The following is an 11830-nucleotide window of genomic DNA, read 5'->3' as shown; positions in this document are numbered from 1 at the left end:
TCACTGTGTAGTCGAGACTGACCTGAACTCAATATGTAGCACAGGCTGGTCTTGAACTCAGTCATCCTCCTGCCTTAGCCTCCTGAGTGCTGGGATTACAGGAGTGTGCCACAAGGCCTGGCTCTTTTAAGTGTTTACAAAAGGAGACACAATCCTGCCTATTTTTGATTTGAGTTAGTAAGGTCTATTTTACCTATTGACAAAGGAAAGACAGGAAGACTTCAGGCTGCTTTGACCTTACCTATTGCCAGAAAGAGATCATTCACGTTCATGGCTGTCTTGGCTGAAGTCTCCATAAACAATAAGCTGTTGTCATCTGCATATGCTTGGGCCTCCTATAAGGGATGGAATGTATTGGTGCTCAGAGGTAAAAGGGAGTAAGTGTTGCTTTTCCATTCCCATGCAAGGACTGGGCAATTTCCTAGGTTCCCTCCCCTTAGAATGCCCCTTTGAGCCAAGTGACCCTTAGACACATAATTTTGTGATGACTTCCTTAAGATAAATCCATGTCCACTCAGATCAACAAAAGATGTCAGGAATCTTAATTATGAGGTGAAAGGGTAAGGGATTTTGGGTTCTGACATGTGACTAGCCCCTTAACTCAGTTTTTTTTTTTTTTTTTTTTTGGTACCAGCAATTGAACTCAGGACTTTGTGCTTGCAGGGCAGGTATAGCACCACTGAGCTAAATCCCCAGCCCTTAACTCAGTTTAACAGTAGTAGAGATCTAACCCAGGAGCATTTTACCCCTGAGCTTCATTCCTAGGCCTACCCCCAAATTTATTTTTGTGGACCCAGGTATTAAACTTGGGACTTTGTGCTTGCCAGGCAGGCGCAGTGCCATTGAGCTACATCCCTGGCCTGCCCATGTTATTTTTTGATACAGGATCTTCCTAAGTTGCTTGGGCTGGCCTTGAATTTGAAATCTGTCTGCCTCAGCTTCTTAAGTCTGAGATTATATAGGGCCAGGGATTTAGCTCAGTGGTGCTACCACCTGCCTCACAAGTGCAAGACCCTAAATTCAGTCCTTGGTGCCAGAAAAAACGAGTGCAAAAGTCTGAGATTATGTATGTGTGCCACTGAGCCTGGCTCCTTCCCTAAAAAAAAAAAGAATAATAATGTGTTTTTTTTTTTTAGTACTGGGGATCAAACTCAGGACCTTGTTCTTGCAAAGCAGGCGCAGTACCATTGAGCTAAATCCCCAGCCCTCCTTCCCTCAAATTTTAATTGCCTTCCCCTTCCTATTTCACACTGCTACCCTAACAACTGGTTGTTCTACCCTGCTATTCTGAGATTTTCCTTTGACTCCTTTAAAATCTCCTGGCTGTCATTAGGTCACAATGTTGTAGTATTTAACATGGTTAAGAACCAAAGAACGAGACCGTGAATGTTGTAAGATGAGGTCTTCAGAGAGGGCTGGCTTGGAAAAAGAGGTGTGCAGAGTGGGTGTATTACTGGGGCCTCTGTGTGTCATCTTACCTCATATTCCACCATGCGCTTGTTGGCCAGGTCAGCTTTGTTCCCGGCCAGGGCAATGACAATGCTGGGACTGGCTTGCCGCTGCAGTTCTTTCACCCATGTCTTCGCTCGCGCAAAGGTTTCCTAGGAAAGCACAAGAAAGACAAGGTGCGGGCAGTGCAGTCATCACCTTCACCTTCAAAAGCCAGTCTCACACTCATCTCTTCTAGGGTCCTTCCCTTACTAAAGCCGTGAGTCTCTGATAATTCATTACCTGTGTTCTTAGAACCTGGAAGCATAATCTGCATGACTATTTTGCTATTTCAAGAATCTGTTTTCTTTTCCCACTTTTTTTTTTGCTTTTGGAGCTAGGGTCTTGCTATGCAGTTCAGGCTAGATTGAACCATATAGCCCAGACTGGCCTCAAACTCATAGATCCTCCTGCCTCAGCTAACCAAATGCTGGCATTATAGGCATGCACCACTCCAATGGGCTCTTCCCCCACCAAATTTGATTTTATATAAAAGGACAGTTTTCTCAGCCTACTTACCTGATTAGTAATATCATAAACCACAATTGCAGCCTGGGCACCCCTGTAGTACATGGGGGCTAAACTGTGGTATCGTTCCTGCCCAGCTGTGTCCCAGATCTCAAACTTGACTGTCGTATCGTCTAGACAAACGGACTGGGTAAGGAAGGCCGCTACAATAAAAAGAAAAAAGGAAAAGTTGTAAGCAGGAGGGTGTATGGGAACATCCCACCCCCTCCAAAATATCTCCACTGTCAGTCTAAGAATAGTCACCCCCCCAAACCATTCAGCTTAGTGTTCTCCTTACATATACACCCTGGAACCAGGATTGAGTTCCTCTGACCAACTCTTTCCTGCCAAAAGTTTCTCTGGCTAAGGATGGAAGCACAACATAAACTAACTTTTATCTGTTCAAGATGAAACTCAACTGAACTTTACTGAGATTATGATAGAGTAGGAAGAGAAAGGCAGACATGAAAAATAAGTGATTTTCTTGGGGTACCAAGATCAATTCCTTTCTCTCTCATTGAGTTTATTGGTACATTTTAGGTATAGAGTACAGTTATATTCATCACTGGGATCCAAGATCAGTTTCTTTTAGAAAGTAAAAGAGATGAATATATACCCAATTTTAGGCCTTATGACAATTCTTTCTTTCTTTATAAAGGACTTCTAAACAAGTAGAGCTAAGAGGCCAATTCCATAATTAGGCCTTAGATCTCCCTTTCAAAGCCCCAATAAGCACTGAATCTCTTCTTTCTGAGGTACTCACCTCCAATGGTACTCTCCTGGTATTCGTGGAACTGACCTTTGACAAAACGTAATACCAAGCTAGACTTTCCCACTGCAGATTCTCCCAGCAAGACCAATTTGAACTGGCATATCTTGCTGGCCTGGGGTTGCCCATTGGGCCGGGCCGTGCTTCTGCTCGTCATGGCCAGATAATGACTGGGAAAGGGTAGAGGAGGGAAGGGGGTGCCACAAGGCGGCAAAGGGGGGAAGGGGGAAGGGGAGGGGACTTCCAGGCCTCAACAGTCCTGCAAGAACAAAAGCAAGTAAAATTAGACACAAGACTATTTCAGTTGTAATCACTTGTTAGAGAAGGGACAAAAATCTCTTCATCGCCTTGCTCCTATAAGTGCTGCACTCCTGTAATCATCCACTATTAAAAGATTACACCTTTGAGAAGGTCTCAGGAAGCTGACATTCAGTGTTAAGAATGGGGACAGTAAAATAAGAACTGCTTCTGAAATAGAGCTTGCTCTACCACAAAGTCTCTAATTGCCAAGGGAGCTGAAATGGAGAAAATGAACACAGTTTTTAACCTCTCATTAGTTCCCCACCAGGTCTTCAAGATTTTTTGAGTTATACCAAGTTGATTCACATTTAGTTGGCCTAAAGATTACCAGATCCACTCACAGACATCCTAGGGAACCAGTGTCTCCTTGGTATCTTGATGCTGTGTTTTGTTTTTGAGACAGGGTCTCACTATGTAGTTGAGACTGACCTGGAACTCACTATGTAGCCCAGGCTGATGTCGAACTCACAGCAATTCTCCTGCCTCAGCTTCCTGAGTGCTGGGATTACAGGCCCGTGCCACCACACCAGGCTTGATGTTGTGCTTTTTTTCTAGTGCTTAAAATGAGATCCACACTAACACTGTGGGATAAGTCAGCCCTCCTATATGTAGAAGTGTAGTTTCTGGTTCTGCATCCTTCATATATGACTAGTTTTCTTTTCTTTTTTTTTTGAGGCAGGGTCTCACTGTATAGTCCAGGCTGGCCTAGAACTGTTGGTTAGGTGTACACCACACCTAAACTTTTTTTAATTAAAATTTTTTTTCTTTTTTGAGATAAGGTCTCACTATGTATGTAGTCCAGGCTGGTCTTGAACTCAAAGCAATCCTCCTGTCTCAGCTTCCTAAATGCTAGGATTACAAGGGTGTGCCACCACACCCAGCTTGAGACTTTAATCAACCACGCTTGAATAAATTTCTTAATCCTCAGTGAGGAAAAAGTAAGGAACTACAGTGGACGCTCAAGTCACACCTGGCCCGACATATGAACACCTTGGGTTAATTAGGTTAAAGGCAGATTCGTCTGCCTCTTGTTATCTGTAGCACGTACCCAGGTAAACATCAGATCACAGCTATATTGATGTACAACCAACTTGAGTTACAACCAGCCCTCTGGAACTGATGGGTTCTTAAGTAAAGGGTCCACTGTATGAAATTCAGAGAAATTAGACTATATAGAGCATACAAGAACCTCTCTCTAAACCCTAAAAATGCCTGAGTTATATTTTGCTTATTCAAATGGTTTTTCCTTTTCTACAGCTGATCTAGTGACTCCAACACATCATATTCTTACATGTGGGGAAACATTTAGCCACTACAATAAGTGACTTTATCATCACATTAGGGTTTATAAACTCAGTGAACCTCCTTACTACATAGTGAGAGAGAGAAAACCAAACTCTGCAATGCAGAGAACAAAGGCTCTGGAGTCCAATTCTCTGGTTTGTTTTCCAGTCCTACTTATTGGCTGTAAACTTTGGGGCAAGTTATTGAATATATGGGTGCATTCGCTTCCTCATCTGTAAAATGGGGTAATAGTCTTAAAACCATCTGTTGCATAAGGCTGTTGTTAAGGATTAAATCAGATAATGACTAAGAATTTTGTTTATTTGTTTTGAGACAGGGTCTCACTTTGTAGTCATGGCTGGCCTCTAGCTCATGGTGATCCTCCTGCCTCAGCCTCCCAGGTGCTGGGATTACAGGTGCACAACACCACACCTGCCTCAAATTTAAGTATTTGACATAAATTAAATTTTCAATGAATATTAAGCTCTCTAAATCTTAGCTCCCTCCCCTGGAAAATGAATAAAAATACTATCTTCACAGAATAACTATGGGGATTATATAAAAGATGCATGCATCAGAGTGCTAATAAGAATACCTAATTATTGTTGCTTAGTGGGCCAGCTTTTCTTTTATAGCCAGAAAAGATGAATTTAACATGGGGCCGAGGATGTAGCTTAGCGGTGTTGTGCCTGCCTGACAAGCACAAGGCCCTGAATTTGACTTCCAATTAAAAAAAAATATAGATATATGTGTCTATATCTATCCAATCTCAGTGTTAGTTAACATATAAAGCAGCCAGAGATGACAAAAAAAGGAAAAGAGGATAAAAAAGGGGTAAAAAGGAAATTAGAAAATTGAGAGAGGTGAGAACTCCAAAGTCTCAAAGTGGACTAGGTTAATTTAGAGGATGTGACAAATTACTCTGATGCCTCTGAATATCCCATAAACCCTGAGGCCAGTGAGCATTCAACGTTACAAACAGCCCCCGGAAGCATGTCTGCCACAGGTTTGCCATCACTGTCCTAGGTCAATGAGTCTTAAGAATTTAGAGACACATCAACAATTTCATGATTAAATTTTCACTCATTTATGATGAAATGATAAAAATGTAACAAATTTTTCATAAGGCTAAATTTATTCAACTGTATCTTTTTATTTATTTTTTTTGGTACAGGGATCAAACTCAGGTCCTTGTACTTACATGGCAGGTGGCAGAACCAATGAGCTAAAGCCCGGCCCAATGTGCATCCTTTTTATGAGATTTCTTGTCCTTTTTTAGTTTTATGAGACAGAGTCTCACTATGCAGTTCAGGCGTTGAACTCCTATGTCACCCAGGCTAGTCACAAACCTGTGATCCTCCTGCCTCAGCCTCCCAAGTGCTGTTATTACAGGTGTGTGTTACCACTCCTGGCTCTAATTTCTTCGTTTGTCTTAATTTTCTTGGTAGAATGGAATAAAAATACATGGTCCAAGCTGTGTGCAGGGATGAATGCCTGTAATTCCAGTAGTCAGATCACAAATCTGAAGCCAATATAAGCAGTTTAGCAAGACTCTTGTTTCAATATGAACATAAAAAGGCACTAGTGGGGATGTAGCTCAGTGCAAGGCCCTGGGTTCAATTCATAGTACCGCAAAAACAAAAATTCACATGGTTTCATCCTATTTCTGTAAAACAAAACTGTGCAGAAAGCAATCTACAAGGACACACACTTGCCTATTAATAGTGGTTATTTTTAGCCTGGTGCAGTGGTGCATGCCTGTAATCCCTGCACTCTGAGAAGCTGAGGCAGGAAGACTGAAAGCTCAGGCCCAACCTGGGCAGTTTAGTAAGACAGTCTCAAAATAAAAAATTTTAAAAGGGGCAGGGCTGTATCTCAGTGCAAAGATCTTAGGTTCAAACCCGAGTACTATCAACCTTCCCCCCACCGAAAACAAAACAAAACAACATAAAACTAGAAAAGTTATTTTTTTTTGAGACAGAGTCTGGATATGTAGCCCAGGCTGGTCTCCAACCTGTGGTGATCTTACTGCCTCAGCCTCCTGGAGGGCTGAGATTATAGACATGTCACACCCATCTTAGTTTTTCAATTTATTTTCCCATATCTTTATCTATTTCAAAGTATGTGATCCAAGGGACAGTTAACCTCAATGTTACTGTTCTATAATATGAATTAGAATGAAAAGCTGGGCGTCGTGGTGCATGCCTGTAATCCCAGCACTCGGGGCTGAGGAAGGAGGATCGCTGTGAGTTCGAGGCCAGCCTGGGCTACATAGTGAGTTCCAGGTCAGTCTCTACATAGTGAGACTGTGTCCCCCCAAAAAAGTTAGAATGACTGAATTTTCTTCTTCTTCTTTTTTGTGGTACCAGGGATCGAACTCAGGTCCTTGTGCTTGCGAGGCAGGCCACTGAACCGCTGAGCTAAATCCGCGGCCCTTCTTCTTTTTTTGGTACCAGGGATCAAACTCAGGACCTTGTGCTTGTGAGGCAGGTGGTGACTAACTGAATTTTCATGGCTGGACACTTAATGCCAAACCTGGGAAACGGATGGAGGCTAGGAGGAGTGTGGAAATAGGAAACACTCACAGGCACACTTGGGTTATTACTAACCCCCAGAAGGTGCCAGCAAACTTTCTTGTTACCAAGCAATACTGGATTGTCAGAGATTAGTAAATACTTGTTTAGAAAAGACTATCCACCCCAATATGTAACCTCAAAAATTGACATAAACTCTGATATTTAACCTCAACATGTTTATAAGTGTGTCATTTTTTTTCATTTTCATTTTTTGTGGTGCTAGGAATTGAACCCAGGACCTCACACATGGTAGGCAAGTGCTCTACTACTAAGTTTCAGCCCCAAAGGTATAATCTTTTAATATAAAAAAGCTAGATTCTCAAAATACCAGAAGTGAAGCTATATATATAGATATAGATAAAATATAAATGATTCAACTGATAGCTGGGCAATACCTATATTTCCAGCACTTGGGAGGTTGAGGCAGGAGTGTCATGAGTTTGAGGCCAGCCTGGATTATACACTGAGTTCAAAAGCAGCTTAAAGTACATAGTGAGACACTGTTTCAAAAAAGAAAAACAAGGGCTAGAAAAGAAAAATAAGGGCTGGGATTTAGCTCAGTGGTTCCGCTGTCTGCCTCTCTCAAGCACAAGGAACCAAGTTCAATCCCCCAGTACCAAACAAAATAAAACCACCCAAATCAAACCAATCCTGTGCGTGTGCATGTGCGTGTGCGTTTAAAAGAGTTGACATTGGGCAAATGATCCATTCAAAGACAAAAAATACTTGGGAGGCTGAGGCCACAGGATCACTGAGTTCAAGGCCAGGCTGAACTACCTAGTGAGACCCTGTCTCAAAAAAAAGGGCAAAAGCAGGGTGTGGCGGCGCGTGCCTATAATCCCAGCACTCGGGAGGCTGAGGCAGGAGGACCACTGGGAGTTCAAGAACAGCCTGGGCTACATAGTGAGTTCCAGGTCAGTCTCAACTACATAGTGAGACCCTGTCTCAAAAAAACAAAAAACGGGGGGGGGGCACAAAATAAATAAACTAAAGCAAACTAGTTCAAACAGTGTGATGGTTATTACCTTTAAACTTGAGGCCAAAAGGTAAGTTATTCTTCCCTTCTATCCTTTTGGCTCAGATAAGAAATTAGATTTGCCTCCCATCAGATGTGTAGCTCCACAAGAATGACTTATCAAATGACCCATTAACTGAGGCCTGACCATGAGTTAGTCTACTGAGGGAAGGGCAGAGATGGAGGATGTTGTTTAGCATGGGGCTGTTCTCCAAGTAGCACTGGGAAGCAGGCGTAACAAAAAATGTTCCTTGACCTACCAATCCCAGTTAGAGTAAGATTCCTTTCCTTTGGCTCCCTTCTACCTGCTAGCTTTGAGTCTTTAAACCACATCTATATCTGGTCAGGGATGTAGCTCTGTGGTACTGCTCCTGCCTGGCAAGGGCAAGGTCTTGAGTCTGATCCCCAAGACTGGGGGGAAAAAAAAGGTAAAACCAAATCTCTGTCAAGCCTCTAGTGGTTCATCACCTATCAACAGATTTGAGATCCTGGCATGTAGCCACTGCAGTGTAGTCCAGTCCTAAATATCAACCCTGTAAGGTCAGTCAGCCAGACAAATAGCCAATTTATAGGTCATCAAGTACGGTTTTTGTATTTTATAAGAAAGGAAACTGAGGCACATAAATTAGTCAATTTGCCAGGTGTTAAATACAACCAGCTATCACACAGCTGCTAAGGAGCAAATGCAGGACTCCTACTCAGGTGCTCCTGTCTGTTTTATACCACTTATACTTTTTAAGAAGAGAGCATTAGGACAGGAACAGGAGCTTAGACTGGATAGAGTTTCTACTTCTATTCGGCTTAGGTAAGTATTGCCATGGGGGCTAAAAACAAGTTAGGGAGCTCCAAACCTTCCCTGAGAACTGGGATCTAGTCCCAAATTCCAGGACAAGGATGAATTCACCACTGCTTTCTAGTAGACAAATCCCTGCCAGGACAGACAGAAGCATTTCAGTGGGAGGCAGTAGAGAAAGAAGTGGTAACTTTGCAGGATTTGGTGGGCCTTGGGACTGAAGAGTTATTTACTAAGAAGGGAAAAGAAGACAGAAGTCAAAAAATACCTTCAACTCCCCTCCAACTTTGTTTAGAACCAAATAACCAAAACCTGAAGTCAGAGTTGTACTCTTGGCTCTTTCACTGTGTTGATCCAGTGTTATCTACTGAGTCATTGGCTTAAATGAGTCCCACACCCCCCACCCTCTCCCTTATATTTCTCCGAGAGGCAAAAGCATACTTATCTCTTATCAGCATGCAAGTGTAAATTCCCTATTATTGACCTAGGAAAGACTAGAATGCCCTTCTCTACCTTGTCTGCCTAGCAAAATCCTAATGTTTCTGATAGTGCCAAGCACAAATGTCACCTTCTCTGTGAAACTGTCCTGTCACCCTAACAAAATTTGTCACTGCTTCCAGGGTTCAGATGGGGGTGGGGTACACAGTACTAGGGATTGAACCCAGGGCCTTCACACTGAGCTACATCCCTGGCCCTTTATTTTTGAGTCAGAGAAGTCACTAGCATGGGCTTGCACATGTGATCCTCTTCCTGCTTCAGCCTCCCAAAGTGCTGGGATTCTAGGCTTGTGCCATCACACCCTGCTAAGACTAGTTCTATCACCCTTTACACGGAAGTTAGCTGTGTCCATGTGTTATGTTAAATTTTGACCTCAAAAAGTGGGACTATTTTTGATGTCATCATAAATCTTCAGAGCAGGGCACAATGCCTGGTCTTAAGTAGGTGTTCATTAAATGTTCCCTAAATTCACTAGGGCCAAAGTAAGCCTGCTTCCCTGCCTTAGTCAATGTCTCACTTCCTGTGCCATCTGGACAGATCTACTGAGATCCATTTGGGAATGTTTGTAACAGGCTTCAGAGAATCAATTCTTTCCCTGGGCCCTTTGTGGTCTCTCTTGGAAGGTCTGCTTGGGACCCAGCCCACAGAGAATTGTTGTAACTCACATGGGCTAACTGCTTTTCCTGTCACCCGTTATTATGCCTCAGATGGCCTAATCACACCACTTATTCGGACCTTCCATCCTAACTTGAAGACATGTTGCTAAAAACAACAAAGTTCTTTGAATTTTCAGTTTATGTCAATTAGTTTAAAAGCTCTTTATCATTATCTCACTATTAATTCCTGAATTTGAGAAAAAAGTTAAAAAAAAAAAAAATCATATCACCAGAGCCAGGAGACACTCTGAAAAGATACTTACTATCCCTAACCTGAAACTATAACCTGGCTCAGAAATTTGAACACTTTGCTTAGCTAGGTTGCTCCTTATTCAGTTCAGTTACTGTTCAATCAATAGTTAAAATCTTTTCTAAAACACTCTTAGGAATAGGAGTATAATGTGTAGGATTTTATGGTAGCCCTTCTGAAATAGGGCAGGTGCATTTCTTTAACTTGTCTTTTGCTTTGGTTATTTTCCAATCTGAATTGCTTTAGGATTAAGGACTGGGCTATGTACTTGCTTCTACTACCCTATGCCTCTCTCTCAGAATTCAAATTCATATTCATCAATGCAAATAAACAAGCAAACTACAGAAGAGCGATTCTTGGTTCTTGGCAAAGTAAGAGAAGATACATAAGCTATGATTTCAAAGGCAATGGAAGAACCCCCTTCTCCAAGTGCATTTTTGCAACTCCAGATCTATGTTTGAAATTCTATATTGGTAATTCCATTCATTAGCTCCTTCTTAAAATGCAAAGCCCTTGGAAAAATTAATATTTTAAGACCTGTACATTATTTACATCTTAAATTGGAACAATTCCAGCTCCTTTTCTTTTTGGATGCTGGGGATTCAATCTAGGGCCTCACAAATGCTTAAGCATGAGCTCTATCACTAAACTACACACTATTCCCTGAAAGTAAGTTTTGATTAAGAGAAAGACAAAAAAACACAAAGGGATATACAGAAGAAAAGGACAGGATAAAACCATGGTTTAGAAAATGGTAAAGACTAGTAAGGATAAATACACACACACACACACACACACACACACACAGACTTTCCTCTAGGACTGGCTTTGCAAGTGAGTCCTTGGGGGGCAACAATTAAGGTTTCTACTGGGCATGATACAAAGGTTGGGCATATTAGAAGGCTTCTAAAGTCAGTAAAGTCAAATTTAACTAATCAAGTAGTAGTATGAAATGTTGCAGTTGTAGTCTAACTCTGAGATTTAGAAGAAAACCAATTTCAAATCCAGAGAAACTTGAGAGCCTCTCAGGTCATTACAGAGACAGATATGAAGGTCTCTTAGGGAATCATCACTATCTTCTGAGATAAGGGACAGTCAAATATTGTGAACATGCAGGGACCATGAACCAGAAGAGAGGAGTTATCAAACTCCTTCGGAAGAGATGCCAATAATTGTCTCACACAAAACAATTCATACGTTTTTCTTCCTGCCCATAAAATTTTGTCTACCTATTTTGGCATTCCCTTTTTAAAATCTGGGCATTTTCTAGAGTACTCTGTGCATAACCGGTGTTTGTGTGTGTTGAAGAAGGCCAGTGATAACCCAGAACACAACCCTCTGCTTGTCTGAATTTGATAGAAGATAAAACTGAATGCGAAAAGAACACAATAAACAACAGAGTATCATCCTAGAAGGGACAATGTGGAATGAGGCCAGAATTTGGTGAGAATATTAAAACAGAATTGTCTTTGGTGGCACATCCCTCAAAACAAAGCTAAGTCTGATCTGTTGTCACTAATCTCTGACTTTCTTAAATAAAAGGTATGAGGTATGGTATGGAAGAGTTACATTTTTATATAGCTTATATATTTTAAAATATGTGCATATTACTTCTGTAAATAAGAAGTGTAATAATAAAACATACTGGTATAGAAGAGAAAAGGAGGAAAAACCCTAAGGGAAAATCCAATAGG

General features: G+C 41.6%; 1 protein-coding gene across 1 annotated transcript in view; it reads right to left on the bottom strand.

Moving 5' to 3' along the window:
* The window catches only part of Rab5b (RAB5B, member RAS oncogene family), a 17122-nt gene that overhangs the window by 3850 nt on the left and 1442 nt on the right, over positions 1–11830 (bottom strand). The window contains exons 2-5 of the mRNA XM_010644764.3: positions 2759–3023; positions 2008–2159; positions 1479–1601; positions 242–335 (exon numbers count right to left, since the gene is read on the bottom strand). Coding sequence (XP_010643066.1) covers positions 242–335; positions 1479–1601; positions 2008–2159; positions 2759–2921 — 532 coding nt within the window. The 5' untranslated portion in view covers positions 2922–3023. The remainder of the gene's footprint in view (positions 1–241; positions 336–1478; positions 1602–2007; positions 2160–2758; positions 3024–11830) is intronic.

Source organism: Fukomys damarensis, unplaced genomic scaffold (assembly GCF_012274545.1).
Source record: "Fukomys damarensis isolate Sample0158 unplaced genomic scaffold, DMR_v1.0_HiC HiC_scaffold_15, whole genome shotgun sequence".
Classification (NCBI taxonomy): Eukaryota; Metazoa; Chordata; class Mammalia; order Rodentia; family Bathyergidae; genus Fukomys; species Fukomys damarensis.
The sequence above is the reverse complement of the archived record's forward strand: the minus strand, read 5'-3'. Positions and strand labels throughout refer to the sequence as shown.